Here is a 17,050-nt window from a genome sequence, read left to right as displayed (position 1 = left end):
CCTGTTCATTCCGAATGAGGTGTTTATATGGAACACATTTATTCGGTTTGAACAAATATTCCGATTGTAATTGGAATATTTGACTCCATGTAAACGTGGCAAATGACAATTCTTCTTACGCTGTAAAAATAGGCGGCGTGTTCAGTGTTACTATAAAATACAGAAAAATGGTGTGAATCATACCAATAAAAACAATATAAAGCATCGTATTGTTGCTGTGGTTCAGAAACACCTCTGTGAAAATGGCCCCACATAAGATACAAATGCATATAGACAAGTATCCTGAGCGAAACATTGGCGGCGCCATCTTTGATAATTTCTGCTCCGAACGTCCGGTTTAGAAACAACAACATGAAGTGCAGTTGAAGTTAGCAGTGTGTTGACCAAGTTAAAACTGCAAAGTCAAACTAGAAGAACCCACGAAATCTCCAAAAATTGATTCAGATAGATGAGACTCCGAGACATTCTGTGCTGTGCGTGAACTCCTGAAAGCGCCTATATGTATGGTTGAAAGTAGAATATTTTGAACAGCGTCCAGCTTCAAAGCGCCAGTGTGGATCGACCTCGCAATACGCCTTAAATCTAAACCAGCTGCAGACAATAAGTTAAGGATGTGCTTTAAACCTAAAGATATACATAAAAGATTCTCTGTTTGTTGTTATCACTTCGTTGATCATTCGTGGACAAAATAATACCAAACTGTCAGCCTGTGCTGACGAGAGGTGTAGATTGATACGCCGGCAACTTGAGTGACCAAAATTAGGTGAAATTATGAATTTATAGTTGCCGAATGCAGAAGGGCTGACACAGATTGTGTTGTTACAAGGACATTTAAGACATTGAGATATTAATTTCGAGTGACTTTACGCAGCCCCCCATTCATCGCAAACTGGACCAGAAATGGTGCCATTCGTTTATGCTCGTTTGTGCTGTAACAAATTTCGTTTGTGCTGCAATCGTTTTATAAATAATTTTGATTGAGAATATAGCACAAACAATAACTTTTACAGCACAAATGTAGCATGAATGAATGGAACCATTTTTAGCTATATTTAATCAAAATGGGGTGCTGGTTGACCTAAGATTGACCCATAAAAGAACTGTAAATATCTTAAAAATGATAGCAGCAAAAAAGAAAACTTTTTATAGCAAAACCATGCACAAACGATTACATAATTTTTATATTAATGTGTGTCCAATTGGGGGATGGGGCAAGTTCACAGAGGTTTCAGAAACTAAATTAAAAATGACTGAAGCGCATACGCCATGTCAAGACTAATTTTAGTATTCAAAGCACAGGTGTTAAACTTAGGTCTAGTGCATCTGATCTTGTCCGCTGCATCATTTAATGAAGCCCATCGAAGCAAAACATTCATGTCTCTTTCATATGTACAAAACCAGGAAATGAAAGTTATTGCGGGGGGAAGCGCCATTATGAAAATAGTAGTAAAGCTACGTCTTCTCGACTGCTCAGTACAATATGGCTATGACTACTCCCAGAAAATGATTGGAATTACAAATGCTTTGGTAGTGATATCTTCATTTATTTTGTTTGCAATAAAAAAAACACTAAAGAGAATGAAAAAAAAAAATTAATCATTTTACACAATACTTCAAAAACGGGCCGGACAAAAGTATTGGCACCCTCAGCCGAATACTTGGTAGCACAACCTTTAGACAAATAACTGCGAACAACCACTTATGGTATCCATCAACGATTTTCTTAGTGTTATGCTGGAAGTTTAGACCTTTCTTCTTTGGCCAACTGCTCCAGGTCTGAGATTTGAAGGGTGTCATTTTAGATCTCTCCACAGGTGTTCTATGGGATTCAGGTCTGGACTCATTGCTGACCACTTTACAAGTCTCCAGTCCTTTCTCTTAAACCGTTTACTAGTGCTCTCTGAAGTGTGTTTTGGGTCATTGTCCTGCTCGAAGACCCATGACCTCTGAGGGAGACCCAGCTTTCTCACACTGGGCCCTACTTTATACTGCAAAATTTGTTGGTAGTCTTCAGAATTCATAATGCCATGCACACGGTCAAGCAGTCCAGTGCCAGAGGCAACAAAGCAACCCCAAAACATCAGGGAACCTCCGCCATGTTTGACTGTGGAGACCGTGTTCTTTTCTTCGACGGCCCTGTTTTTTTTCCTGTAAAATCTATGATCATGCCTTTTCCCAAAAACTTCGTCTTTTATTTCATCAGCGCAGAGAACATTCTTCCAAAACGTTTTTGGCTTTCTCAGGTAAGTTTTGGCAAACTCCAGCCTGGCGTTTTTAATGTGTCTGCGTCAGAAGAGGAGTCTTCCTGGGTATGCTAACATAGAGTCCCTTTTCATTCAGAAGCCGACGGATTGTACAGGCAGACACTGTTGTAACCTCGGACTGCAGGACAGCTTGAACTTGTTTGGATGTTAGTCGATGTTCTTTATCCACCATCTGCACAATCTTTCGTTGAAATCTCTCGTCAATTTTCCTATTCTGTCCACATCTAGGGAGGTTAGCCACATTGCCATGGGCTTTACACTTATTGACGACACTGCGCAGGGTAGACACAGGAACATTAAAATCTTTGGAGATGGACTTGTGGCCTTAAGATGCTTCCTCACAATTTTGCGTCTCAAGTCCTCAGATAGTTCTTTGGTCTTCTTTCTTCATGCTCAATGTGGTACAAACAAGGACACAAGACACAGGTTGAGTCAACTTTAATCCATTTTAACTGGCTACACGTGTGATTTAGTTGTTGCCACCACCTGTTCTGTCCCGCAGGTAAGTAACAGGTGCTGTTAATTACACAAATTAGGTAAGCATCACATGATTTTTCTAAGGGTGCAAATACTTTTGTCTTACCCATTTTTGGAGTTTTGGTAAAATGATAATGATTAATTTCTTTTTTCATTCTCTTGTGTTTTTTATTGCAAGCAAAATAAATGAGTATATTACTACCAAATCATTTCTAATTGCAATCATTTTCTGGAAGAAATAAAGCATTATCTGACAGAATTGCAGGGGCGCCAATACTTTTGGCCAGCACTGTAGTTGGATTTGTGTCTTGTTCAAATTAGTTACATAGGTTAGGTTGTTCAGCAGAAAATTTCAGTTCTCAAATTAGGTTATCATTATTAGGTTATTATTACAAATTATCCCTTTTTTATATCGCGACATTAAAAATGTTAAAACGTTACTAAATTGTGAAAATTTTGATGACTCCTGATTAAAACGGTTTATAGTGCCTTTATGTCCTGCGGGAAAAGAGTGCAAACAAATGGGCATGCCCTCTCTTTCTCTAAAAAGATCATGAACATAAAGGGTTGAGTAAAGAGGATATGGACTTTCCTTTGAATGAGACTTATCATTATAACACTTCCACCATCTGTGACTATAGATAAAATGCAGACTCAGTCTCCTGCTTTAACACATTAGCTTATAAACCAGCTTTTTTCCACCACTTTTTTACTGAGTTGACAGAGGTTGGTAGAGTATCCAAAATGTTCACTCAAGTCAGAGTAGCGATACTTCAAAATAATATTACTCAGGTAAAAGCAGTTAACAAAAAAATGTATTCAAGTAGTAAAAAAGTAAGTAGAAAAGTATTTGGGAAAAGAATACTCAAGAAATGAGTAACTGCTTATGATGACTTTTTTGGTACATATTTTTTTTCTCAGCACAAAGTCACCTAAATGAACTGTAATTATTAAACTATACCACTACAATATTAGGACAAAAATAAAAAACACAAAAATCATTGAATTTCAACTATGAGTGAGAAAACATTTCCGAACATGAAATTAAAACGATCATATTTCCGTTTTTCCTTGGTCTATCCATGACAAATTAAAACTGGAAGAGCGGTTGAAATTCACGTTTAAGTAATGTTGACGGTAACAGTCTTTTAAATATAGTTTTTTTTTTTTTTTTAACTGCGCTTTAATGACACGTTGCGATTGAACAGGCCGTTGTGATCATAGGATTGCCGACTGCAAGCATTTGTGTGAGATCATGTGACTATTATTAGTTCTGATTAGTATATGAGAGTCATGTGATTAATGTTGAAATGTATTCAGCAAAAAGAATATTCAAGTATTGAGTAACATTGTAAGTAATTGCTCAAAATGTCAGATTTTTTAAACAATGGTGTATTTTTTTTTTTTTAGCACAATGACAGGTATATGAACTGTTGTTATTATCCTTTTCTACAACCTGTTGCATGGCCACATCAGGCAAAAGAAAAAACTGAAATCATTGAATTCTAACTAAAAAAATCTACAGAAACAAAACATCACCTGTCAAAAGACCATGAGTCATTTCCTCCAAAGAAATAAAAACAATCATATCTCTGGTTTTCCGTGGTCTATCCGTGCCAAATAAAAATTGATTATTTTAGCTGTCGATTAATCGATTAACTAGTTAGTTCGAATAATCGAGTAATTGGATAAGGAGCATAAAAAATTAAAATACCTGAGCTGAGGCTCAAATGTTATGAAAAAAATAAATAAATGAGGCTTTAAGTACAACAAAAGAACAATTGGCTAACTTACATAGCAAAATTCCGCCAGCTTAAATGCTATAAAAGGCAAACTTTTCTTTTTAACAATGCTTTTTTTAACAAATGGTTGAAACACATCTTTCCACAAAAAACGGCTAAATATACCAATAAACTAAATTATGAATGCATTAAAAACATTAGGTCACACGAAAACTTCGCTTAAGTTAATCTTAACAGGGAGCAGTTGGATTCAGCTATGTGAAATGAGTTATGTCACATTCGCTGTTGCCACAAGAGGGCAGTGTATTCACCCAAATCAATGAAACTAAATGCAAACACTTTCAAAACAAACTATTACAGTGCCATTTAGGGATGGGAATTGATAGGATTTTTACGATTCCGATTCCATTATCGATATTGCTTAACGATTCGATTCTTTATCGATTCTCTTATCAATTCTAATTTGGGGAAAAAGAAGAACAAACGTTTTGATTGGCATCGAGTTTGTTTAATCAGAACTCACAACCTTACAAACTCACAACGAAATCAAAAGAGGCCCAAAGCCTCAATGTTAACTATGGCAATAAGTGGCAAATACACAAGAATGTGTAACATTTTACTGAAAAATTTATCTAATAGAAATAAAAAATATTGGTATACATTGGCAGATAGGTTGTTGTTCTGCCTTTGGCAATATGTGTTAAAGCAGGGGTCCCCAAACTTTTTCCTGTGAGGACCACATAACTTTTCCCTTCTCTGATGAGGGGCCGGGGTCAGTTTGTAACAGAAAAAGTGTGACGATTGCAGAAGTGCATAAATGTAAAAAATTATTGTTTTTCAGAAAGCCACAATCAAATAACCCTTTCTGGATTCTTCACGGAATGAAAGTAAATAAAATAAAAATAATAATATAATAATAATAATTAATAATAAAAACACTATTAATTAAATACATAATAACCAAATAACCCTCTCTGAATCCTTCAAGGAAAAAGGCCAGGAAATAAATAACACGATTGAGAAAAAAAAAAAAATTCAAAATGGCCGGACCAAATGTGGAGGCGGGCCGTATTTGGGCCGCGGGCCGCAGTTTCGGCACCCGAAGAAATGCCGCATCCAAGCGAGTGAGCGAGCGAAGTGAGAGAGGGAAACACTTCTACGGGCCTACGTTCTTTGTTAATGTTAATATCTACAGAGGCAACGCCTGCATGTATCATCTTTTGTGTTGTTGTTGTTGTGTTTCCACTCGCGATCGGACACTTAAATCCAGTTGTGTAGTGGTTTGAACGATGTGCTAATGCTAGCGAACGAATGCTAGCCATACTGTTATTAGCAGCTAATCATCGCTGATTTACGCTGATGCAAACCTGTTTGTTATTGGGGACGAAATTGATTTGTTTCATTTCTATTCTTAGTTTCACTCTTCAAGTGATGGTTGAATAAAGTCAGCAAATTATACCACTACATCGTCATTTGGGAGTTTAGCTAGCTGTATAGCTAGAACTGAGCCTTAGCCTCTCTGTGAGGACAGCGCAGTCGTATTCCCTCCCGATGCAGTAATCTCCACCTTGCAATGACTGCAAGTCGCTTTGTTGTAATTTTTCCTTGTGAAGTGAAGACACACTTTCGAGCGTTTGAACCTACGTGCTGTCATTGTTATGTTTATGGCTGGAATGCTCGTGCTTACCCGTCGTAACCTTTCATTTTCACACTCTTTCCTGGTGAAGTGTAGTCAAACTTTGGAGCGAGTGGTTCTTGGCGCCATGCTAGTTTGATGCGTCTGGACAACAAGACACGTCACGACGCAATACGCGTCTTTAGGAATCGTTAAAAGGATCGTTAAGGCTTTTTCATTGTGATGTCGAGGCCTCGAAACAGTCGGAACCGGTTCCGAATTGGAATCGGATTTCGATTCCCATCCCTAGTGCCACTTTAATTAAACCAATACTCGAAGCAACTAAGTTTTATATCAAATCTTTTTTCTAGTCGAATTACTCGAGTTAATCGATTAATCGTTGCAGCACTAATTTCGAGTCATGTTGATGTCCGCACTCTATGTGAAATAGTTTATTTTTTATGGCGTGTTAAAGTTGCCACTTGTTGAACAGGCTTGCGTGATTATAGGATTGCCGACTGCATGGCTGGCCATGTGACTGTATTGCTATGTGTAACTGGTATCATTGAGTCATGTGATTATTGATAGGACGTGACATTGGTGAAACTGGTAGAGCCACTGAGGGCATCTCTGGCGAACATAAAGTCAAAATCTAATATGTAGACTAAAGAGGAAAAATGAAAGTAATGCAAGTATGGCGTGCTAAAATTACTCTTAGAAGTACATTTTTTTTAAAAGTTACTCAAGTAAATGTAATGGAGTAAGTGCAACGCCTTACCCATAGAGCCGGGCGGTATACCGAAAATTTACCGTGACCGAAATTCTTTACGATGACCTACGTAACTTTGACCATATCGGTAAATTTTGTAATTTAATAAAACAAGAAAATGTAGTCTTTTCATCCCGCTTTGACTGTGTTGTTCGGCTATGTTCATTCCCCTTTAAGAAAGCAGTCAGTGTGCTTACGTATGAAGTCACCTGGTTATCAGGAAACCAAACAAACAGAAGCCCAGTAGGCTAACGCTAGCGGCTAACACTACAGGCATACGTGATAGAGTCAGGCTTAAAGGAGCTTCACCAAATTTTCACCTAACATTAAGTAGACTCTTGGCGGTCTCCAGACGGACTTTCACCCGCTGTACTCCCTGGTTCTCACAATTTCAGGAGAGGGTGCTTTCAGTAGAGTCTACTGGTAGCCAGGCCACAGGCTAACGCTAGCGGCTAACACTACAAATGAACGTGACGGAGTCAGATAGTGGGTCTAACCTTGTCGAAACTGTTGAACTTAATGAGTGGATTGGGCAAGGACTGCATTTGGCAATCAGTATGTCGCGTTATTTTGTATCTCTGTGTGCGTGTGATTTCTGTGATAGATTTTATGACGGTAAAGCATTCAGCTAAAAGTATAATCCAACAGTGAGGCCTATAATATGAGCGTTTAATGGCCACAGCTATTTTTCTGTATGTGCTTGCTTTATTCTTTGTCATTACTGCCATCATAAAACCTTAAATGTTTCATTAGCATAAGAGCAATATAGCTTTAATGTGGTTGTGTCTGTGTGGGGGGTGCATGTGTGCGTGCATGTATTAAAAAATGCTCTGGGGGAAAAAAAAAAAAAAAAAACACTTGTGTTGAGTATTTATGTCACAGCAGCCATTAACAATAAGTTGTCTGTTTGAAGTGTACTGTTCAAGCTGTAACTCATTTGTGTTACAATGACATGTTTGCACAGTTGTCGTATTGTTTGCACAGTTGTCGTATTGATTCTTATAATGTTATACATTGTTCAAGTCATACAAGCTGTTATAAATGTTCATACTTGAGTTCTTATTGTTTACAAGAAATGTTTATATACTTAATGTTTAGACTGCATGTAAAATTGTTAAACTAAAAGCTGGTAAATAAATCAACGAGAAACGGTTCATTTGTATTTCATGCATTGATTCAGATTTTCAAACTATATAAGTCTGCTTGGGCGAATTTATCGTCATTTATCGTTATCGAGGTAAATCTGCTCAATTTACCATGATACGCACTTAAGACCACATCGCCCAGCCCTACTTAGTCGTACCACCTCTGCTTACAGATAGGTGCCCATACGGGATGTGTCGCTGTAGTCAACCCACAAAGAAACATCCCAATTATTAAAACATTTTCAACAAACGGGAATCATGCAAAAAAAAAAAAAAAAAAAAAAGATTGCCTTTATTCATTTTCTCAAAGTTAGAATATGATTCAAAGTTACACAGAACCTGCCAAATGGAACAAAAATAGTTGATCCGGACAGCCCTCGTATCAAACCTCACCAGTGTGCGAGGCGAGTGTCAAGTTTACAACCTGACACTCACGACTAAAGCCCTTTTGCAAGCAATTGCCACCACAGAAAAGATGTCATCAAGCCTTTCATTGTGTGTCAACGTGCAACTTGAATAACAAATTCTTAGGAGTTCTGCCTAAAATAAATTACAGTTCTAGTTTTATGCAAGTCCACTAATAGCCCAATTTGGAAAACAGCTTCTGTAATTATGAACAATCCTACTCACTTTGCATTTTTCCTGAATAGACTACACACATTATAAGAAAGCTCAGACAAAAGAATACTTTTTACGAGGTTACTGAAACTGATTTTAAACTGTGAAAATGCAATGACATTTTTTCAAAGGAAATACATCATTTAAAAAAGCATGTTTATTAATCAAGCGGAGAGAAACATGAGAGTAAAACTATCAGCGATACTAGTTGGTCACACAATATAGAGAGAGGACATGTTCAGGCTTGTTCTTTTTGATTGGGGAGGGATGGGGCACAGAGATGGCAGCTACAAGCCTTTTGGCTTGAGGTCACTGCATCAAAAAACAAAACAAAACAGTGTTCACGTGATGTTGAACACATTGTGATGTCATGTGGAAACAATTATCTATGGCCAACACTTTGGAATTTTATTTTTCAATGAGGCAAGCAAGAGTACAAAAAACAGGCTCTTGGGGTTCCTTACAATATCAGAAACTTCAGTAACCCCACCCAGGGAGGGGCTCGTTTGTCAATTAATAGCAGGTCACTTGTCGAAAACAGATGTCTGCCTCGTTTTTTAATAACTAAGCACAGTATTTGTCAATGTTCTGCAATACATGATCTATATTAATACATTTTGTCTCGGGTGGACAAAAAGCTGAATAAGCTGAGAAACGCCTACAGGAGAATATGAGCTTTGTTGTTCCAAATTCTAAAAATAAGTCACTACATAAAAGTTTAGGCAATGCGATCATGAGAAATGTACGTGTGTTGGTTGAAGCAAAACTACAAAACAACATTAATCAATATCAAGTCTTCAAAGCCTGAAACCGCCAAATAATCAAAAGGAATTTTTATGTGTCGCACAAAGCCAAATTTCTCTTGCATTGTTGTCTGGGCCAGAAACTATGCAGCCATTCGGAAAGTATTCGTGTTTGCATGCTGCTACAGTATTGCAATGTAATATTTATAGTGGTATGAAAAAGTATCTGAACCGTTTGGAATTTCTCATATTTCTGCATAAAATCACCATCAAACATGATCTGATCTTTGTCAAAATCAAACAGATGAAAAAACAGTGTCTGCTTTAAAACTAAATATTTTGCCAAAACCTCTGTGGTGTGTCCAAGTGCCTTTATGTGAACAACAATGTTTTTTTTTTAGATAGGAGTGGCTTCCTCTGTGGAGTCCTCCCATGAACACTATTCTTGGCCATAGTTTAACATATAGTTGATGTGTGAACATAAATATTGGACTGTGCCAGTGATTTCTGTAAGTCTTTAGACGACACTCTAGGGTTCTTTTTTAACTCTGAGTATTCTGCGCTGAAATCTTGGCATCATCTTTGGTGGACGGCCACTCCTTGGGAGAGAAGCAACAGTGCCACACTCTCTCCATTTGTAGACAACTTCTCTGACTGTCAATTGATGAACATCCTGACTTGAAATGTTTGGTAAAAATTGGTTTCAATTGCTCCTTAAGTCTCCTTAGGAAGAGGGTTCACTTTAGAGCTGAAACGATCCAGGTTTTTGCACTTCCGATCTGATACCGATATTGTTTTGCACTTCCGATCTGATACTGGCCGATACCGATACCAACCTATCTAACCATGTATTAAAGTTTAAAGTTATTTAGCCTCCTTACTTAGTTGTCAGACTCATGATGATGGCAATTACAAATGCTTTGGTAGTAATATATTCATTTATTTTGCCTGCATTTAAAAAACACAAAAGAGAATGGGGGAAAAAAATTAAATCTTTATCATTTTACAGAAAACTCCAAAAATGGTTCAGACAAAAGTATTGGCACCCTTTGAAAAATCATGTAATGCTTCTCTAATTTGTGTAATTAACAACACTTGTTACTGACCTGTGGCACATAACAGGAGGTGGCAATAACTAAATCACACTTGCAGCCAGTTAAAATGGATTAAAGCTGACTCAACCTCTGTCATGGGTCCTTGTGTGTACCACATTGATCATGGAGAAAAGAAAGAAAACCAAAGAACTGTCTGAGGACTTGTGAGAAAGCACGGGCAATCTCAAGGCTACAAGTCCATCTCCAAAGACCTGAATGTTCCTGTGTCTACCGTGCGCAGTGTCATCAATAAGTGTAAAGCCCATGGCACTGTTGTTAACCTCCCTAGATGTTGACGGAAAACAAAAATTAACGAGATTTCAACGAAAGATTGTGCGGATGGTGGATAAAGAACCTCGACTAACATCCAAACAAGTTCAAGCTGTCCCACATTCCAAGGGTACAACAGTGTCAACCCGTACTATCCGTCGTCGTCTGAATGAAAAGGGAAGACCCCACTTCTGACCCAGAGACATAAAAAAAGCCATGCTGGAGTTTTCCAAAACTTAACTGAAATGGCCAAAAAACGTTTGGGAAGAAGAATGTTCTCGGGTCAGATGAGACAAAAGTAGAGCTTTTTGGGAAAAGGCATCAACATAGAGTTTACAGGAAGAAAAAAACGAGGGCTTCAAAGAAAAGAACACGGTCTCCACAGTTAAACATGATGCAGGTTCCCTGATATTTTGGGGTTGCTTTGATACCGCTGGCACTGGACTGCTTGACCATGTGCATGGCATTATGAAGTCTGAAGACGACCAACAAATTTTGAAGCAAAATGTAGGGCCCAGTGTGAGAAAGCTTGGTCTCCCTCAGAAGTCATGGGTCTTAAAGCAGGACAATGACCCAAAACACACTTCAAAAAGCACTAGAAAATGGTTTGGGAGAAAGCACTGGAGACCTATAAAGTAGCCAGCAATGAGTCCAGACCTGAATCCCACAGAACACTTGTGGAGAGACCTGAAAATGGCACCCTTCAAATCTCAGAAAACTGGAGCAGTTGGCCAAAGAAGAATAGTCTAAAATTCCAGCAGAGCATTGTAAGAAACTCACTGATGGATACCGGAAGTGGTTGTTCGCAGTTGTTTTGTCTAAAAGTTGTGCTACCAAGTATTAGGCTGAGGGTGCCAATACTTCTGTCAGGCCCATTTTTGGAGTTTTGTGTAAAATGATAATAATTTGAATTTTTCCATTCTCTTTTGCATTCTTTCATCGCAAGCAAAACTAATGAAGATATTACTACCAAAGCATTTGTAATTGCAATCATTTTCTGGAAGAAATTGAGCATTATCAGACATAATTGCAGGGGTGCCAATACTTTTGGCCAGCAGTGTATATCCCCATTTCTGTCCAGACAAAGTAAAGCAGCACAGTGCAGGAAGAGGTGAAGACGAGATGGAAGTTGATGAGCATGAGCAGAGGTGAATTGTTTCAATTGACTATCAACAAGGGTTGTCACAATTTTGATTTTGAATACTGATGGCTGAAAAACAAAAAGCTGCAGCTTTTTTTGTACAGAAACTTGTATTTTGGTTTCATTGAATATAGTTTAGAGTGCTATTTCTGACTTTCAATGATAGATAAGTGCTTAAAAAAAACTGCCCCCTCACAGTGCCCCATTGTGCCCTTTTATTGTATTAAGTCTAATGACTCCCCTGCATTTTGTACTGTCAATGGAAACATTGGCGGCCATGAAACATTTTCATTCACAGCCTTTCTGGTTAAAATGAATTCAATGTCCACCACCATTAATTGTATGCAATGAGTTGAATACTATTTAAAAACAAAAAACAAACAAACAAAAAAATCAACTTCAGAATGTTACTTGGGGCTAAACCAGTGTGTATTTTTGTTTTTATTCATTTTACGGTAATTTAACTTTGTTTTTATTAAAATTGCATTGATTTAAATTGTACTATAAATGTTTAAAATATATTCATATTTTTTAAAGACTTTCAAGAAGACTTTTTACTGTTCTTCCTTCCTGTAAAAGTGGATCATGAGTCATGACAATAGGAAATTGCTGGTCCCTGCCTGACTACAGTTGAGAACCAATGCTCAAGTCTAGCCAATAATTTGCTCTGTAAACAAATATAGTACAGCTCAGCCTCTGGCAAGCAATAAGACTTTGCAGAGATGTAAACCCCATAAACGCTCTGTGCAACAATGGGGAAATGCAAGGTGACAACAGCTGGCAAACTCTCAACCCAGTAACTTGAAGCAAACCTAGATTGATGCATAATCACAAATTCGTTAACATGACATTTGTCACAAGAGTGCGTGGTGCCGGTGACAAGGTTTTCTTACCTCCCCGTCCACCGTTCCTAGAAGATCCTCTGCTTTGAGTGTCATCCCATCGTTGCCAGTATCTTCCCACACATCCTCCCATGGTTAGTGAGGACGCACTATGCTACCAAGCGTCCTACTAACTCAGCAGGATCCCCATTACAAACTCTGACCCAGCAGGGATGATGGGCTGCGGGTCTAAATGTTGCAGGCCAAGTGGTCAGATCACTGCGTGTAACCCGAATCAGTTGTGTTAAAACGCAATTAAATAGCGTCACAACTCGTGGCCCACAATAGTACTGTTCAAAGACTTTGATATTGCACCTAGCAACTCAATATTCTGTCAAAACGCTGGGTTAGAAAATTAGGTCATCACATCAAGAGTATCTTTGTTCATTGGTGTCCGACGTTTTGATGTTGACAAATCGTCCACTTTTCTCAACCCGAGCTAGTCACGTTAGCCAGTTAGCTTCCGCGTCAGGAAAACAAACTTCGAGCACGAGTGGTGTTTTTTCCCCCAACAAAGTTATTTTTCTTGCTGTCTACAGATGATGGCTAGCAACGGTCTTTTTCGCGGCTCTTATTTACTACGATTCCCCAAGGCGGTTATCGTTGTCAACTTCCGATTTAAATCCTTAAATCGGTCCTCTTCCAGCAAAAGGTTACCGACGCAGAGCTACTCCACTTAACTTTTTTTGCGCATGCGCATTGTATAACGGCATGATGACGAGTTCACGTGAATCTGGTGAATTACGGTTTGATTAAATAGCTGCACAATTCAAGACGAAGCGAATCCATTAAATAGCTGCACAATTCAAGACGAAGCGAATCCAGGTACAATAAATAAGCGTAACATTTTTTAAAACATTAAAATCAGTGTTATAATAACGAATTGGGAAATACATGCAAGTGACCTTTCCATTTTTCAAATGCGTTTCATCCTGAAGATGTCATAAAAAAATGTTAAATGAGCAAAAAGCCAAAGCCACATTATTTTCCTCAAAATGATTTATATTTAAATGTAGAGATAGTTTCGTGTTTTATTTAATGAATTATTTTAAGTCTAAAATTTCTTCGTCATAACTCACCTTTGTGCGCATGCGTGCTTCTAGTGGCAAGAGGCACGATGGCTGAGGAAAGTGCCGTGCTGGTTTCACTCGTGGAGGAATTTGTCTCGGGATTGCAGGACAGCAAAGCCAAAGACACAGCCTCAGGTGAAGAAAAATGTGCCCAATTTGAGGCTATTTTTAATACTTTATGCATCAGGTTGTTTTAAATTGGTGCAAAACAGTATGCTGGTTTACTAGCTAACTTAGCACCTCAACATCCTGTTTGGTAATGAACCGGATGACACATTACATTTTCTTGTCCGCTATCTAGTATTTTCATACATATGTGGAATAATTATGCATTAAACAATGCCGTTTGCATTTGACATGTTTAAAAGGTTGAGATTTTTTAAAGGGTAATTCTTATGTAGCTTGGTTAAATATTAACTGCACGTTACTAGCTAGCATCTTGTCCATGAACTGTGAACTTTTGACCTGCATTATTGTAGATCCTGTGTATGTGTAACCATCACCGATAATTTGGGAATATATGTGTACTGTCAAATTACTTTCTGTGTTTACTTTTGTGCGTGTTTTTTAGGTGTAAAAAGTGGAGAATTTACTGTTCTGCAGTTGGTGGAAGCATTGGGGTGAGCTCTCAATACAGTACATTCAATAGCATGTCAACAGACCATGAACAATGCTATAATCACACTGGCAGGTTATCTTTATTTTTACACATTTTGGAGCAACAGAGTTGAGAAGTAGGTAATGTGTCTGCCTCAAAGATGTAAGGTTCGAATCTGTGTTGTCAGAGTTTTTGCTTTCCTCATCCGACATTTCATAAACATTGAAAACTCTAAATTATCTATTGGTAGGAATTTTTATGTGAATGTTTGTCTATCTTTAATATGCAATTGGCAGGTGACTAGTCCTTGGTGTACCTTGCATTTGTCCCAAAAGCAGATAGGATAGTCTCAAACGTCAGGTGTTTTGTTACTTTTTTTGAAACCGTTTACAATTCTTTTCCTTTCGGTTTCAGATTGAGTTTGACCAGCACTCAGCCTCACACTCGGGCCAGAGGTGTCAAACTTCTTTCTGAGGTGCTAGGGGAGTGCTATGGAGACCTCACAGAGAAAGAAGGTGCTGCATTCATGTAACTGTTCAATCTGTTTTACAGGGGGTCTGCTGATATTTTGGCAATTTTAATTCATATGTCATAAAGTTATGTTTCATTGAAATGGAAATAAACTAACACTGTCCTATTCCTTTAATATGTGACATAATCATATCTGTCTCTTCAGTGGAAGTACTCGTAGCGTTCTACGAGAACCGGCTGAAAGACCATTATGTTACCACACCACCCGTTTTACAGGGTCTCGGAATACTGGTGAGTGGTCTCTACTAGTATAACGATAACACTTTTAGAATAGCGCTGCAACGATTAATCGATTAACTCGAGTAATTTGATTAGAAAGAAGTTTCGGGAAACGTATGAAGAAAACACCCTTTCTACAAGTTCCATAGCAGCAGTGTTTGATCGGCATGTTCTTTTCAAAAAGATGACCGGAGAAAACAAGCAGAAATAACATGGATTGTATGCAAGGGCATGTCAATAATGACTCACTTCCGCGTTATGATGGTGACGTCACGGTTTAGAAATATTATTCGTGCCGTACGGAATTGGAGTGGCGTGTAATGGTTTGTTTTGAAAGTGTTTGCATTCTGTTTTATTCATTTGGGTGTATACACTGTCCTCTAGTGGCAACAGTGAATATGAACATAACTCATCTAACATTGCTGGATCCAGTTGCTCCCTGACCAACAAACTAACAAATAAACAAACACAGGTTATAAGTTTTTGTTTTTGAGCTAATGTGGTTGTTTATGCATATATAATTTAGTTTAGTAGTTTGCAGTTTTTTGGAATATGTGTTCGAACGATTTGTTAAGAGCATTGTAAAAAAAAAAATATTTTATAGCATTTAAGCTAGCGGACTTTTGCTATGCAAGGTAGCCAATTGTTCTTTTGTTGTACTTTGATCCTCTTTTTTTTTTTTTCTTTTACCGTCTGATGCTAAGCCGAGGTATTTTAAGTTTAAAAAAATGCATTTATTGCTCTTGTGAAAGTGCAAATCTGCATAGTTTGAAAAAACACTCAGGATTTTTATTTTGTATTGGCATTTAATGCTCTTTTGAAAGTGCAATCTTAGCAAGCCTTTCTTTTACTCCTATTTACTTGCTCCTAAAATTTATTTTGCAACACATGAAATGTTCCTAATCCCCTTACTTGATTATTCAAAGTAATTGATTTGATTGAATTAATCGATTACTTAAATAGTCGATAGCTGCAGCCCTATTTTAGAATGAACATATTTAATAGTTGTCTTTTTTCCAGACAAAATGCCCATTGTTGCCTCCTGGTGCAGCTATTTCAATATTGAAGTCTGTGTTTCAGGATGTTCATGTTCAGGTGAGTTGTTAGGTAAGTTGCCCAAAAGAGCAATGGGAAAAACAAAAACAAATTTGTTGAGACACTTATGTTCTTTGTATTTTTCCTCAGTCACTGCTGCTGGCTGACCGAGCTTCTGTCTATAAAATGCTCATCAATGTGATGGACACAAGAGAGGCTGGTAATGAAAATATTTTGACCGCCCTGAGTGTTTTTTTTTTTTTGTTTTTTTTTAATGTGTTTAACTGGCTTATTTGTGTCCACAGAATTGAAGGATTTGGGGGCAGATTTTGTGTTTGGTTTTGTTCAGTCAATGGACGGCGAGAGGGACCCTCGCAATCTACTCTTAGCCTTCCAGATTGCCAAGAAGATCATCCACAGAGGTTACAATCTAGGTGAGAGCGGTGACCCTCATTCTTTGACACTTTGAGAAGCAGAATGATGTTTATATCTTCAGCATGGAAATACATTTTGTATGTCTATGCAGGTAAATTTGCAGAGGAGCTTTTTGAGGTGACGTCCTGCTATTTCCCCATTGATTTCACTCCTGTAAGTTCCTGATTATTTAGCTGCTTTGATGGGCAACTGGTGGAAGTGTACATAATTAATTAGTCTTATATGACCGAATAATAAAAATATGCTGCAGACCTTTAGAAGAGACCAATTGAATGATTTCACACCCATTTGTCACAGTTGTCAGACTTCCTCTTTTAGACTTCCGTGATAATGTTATTGTGGGATTAAGATGTTGTAGTTAGAACCTCTTGAATGTTTAAATTGATGGTTGTATTTCATACCT

At 37.9% G+C, this 17,050-nt stretch overlaps 2 protein-coding genes across 2 annotated transcripts in view; one reads left to right on the top strand and one right to left on the bottom strand.

Moving 5' to 3' along the window:
• ubtd1b (ubiquitin domain containing 1b) overlaps window positions 1-13,473 on the bottom strand; it is a 34,635-nt gene extending 21,162 nt beyond the window's left edge. Inside the window, exon 1 of the mRNA XM_057825606.1 lies at window positions 12,772-13,473. Coding sequence (XP_057681589.1) covers window positions 12,772-12,853 — 82 coding nt within the window. The 5' untranslated portion in view covers window positions 12,854-13,473. The remainder of the gene's footprint in view (window positions 1-12,771) is intronic.
• Window positions 13,474-13,567: 94 nt separating this feature from the next.
• The window catches only part of mms19 (MMS19 homolog, cytosolic iron-sulfur assembly component), a 41,144-nt gene continuing 37,661 nt past the window's right edge, over window positions 13,568-17,050 (top strand). The window contains exons 1-9 of the mRNA XM_057825603.1: window positions 13,568-13,584; window positions 13,863-13,964; window positions 14,401-14,449; window positions 14,842-14,942; window positions 15,104-15,189; window positions 16,198-16,272; window positions 16,363-16,432; window positions 16,518-16,646; window positions 16,739-16,800. Of these exons, the coding sequence (XP_057681586.1) occupies window positions 13,877-13,964; window positions 14,401-14,449; window positions 14,842-14,942; window positions 15,104-15,189; window positions 16,198-16,272; window positions 16,363-16,432; window positions 16,518-16,646; window positions 16,739-16,800 (660 nt within the window). The 5' untranslated portion in view covers window positions 13,568-13,584; window positions 13,863-13,876. The remainder of the gene's footprint in view (window positions 13,585-13,862; window positions 13,965-14,400; window positions 14,450-14,841; window positions 14,943-15,103; window positions 15,190-16,197; window positions 16,273-16,362; window positions 16,433-16,517; window positions 16,647-16,738; window positions 16,801-17,050) is intronic.

Source organism: Corythoichthys intestinalis, chromosome 21 (genome assembly GCF_030265065.1).
Source record: "Corythoichthys intestinalis isolate RoL2023-P3 chromosome 21, ASM3026506v1, whole genome shotgun sequence".
Lineage (NCBI taxonomy): Eukaryota > Metazoa > Chordata > Actinopteri > Syngnathiformes > Syngnathidae > Corythoichthys > Corythoichthys intestinalis.
The sequence above is the reverse complement of the archived record's forward strand: the minus strand, read 5'-3'. Positions and strand labels throughout refer to the sequence as shown.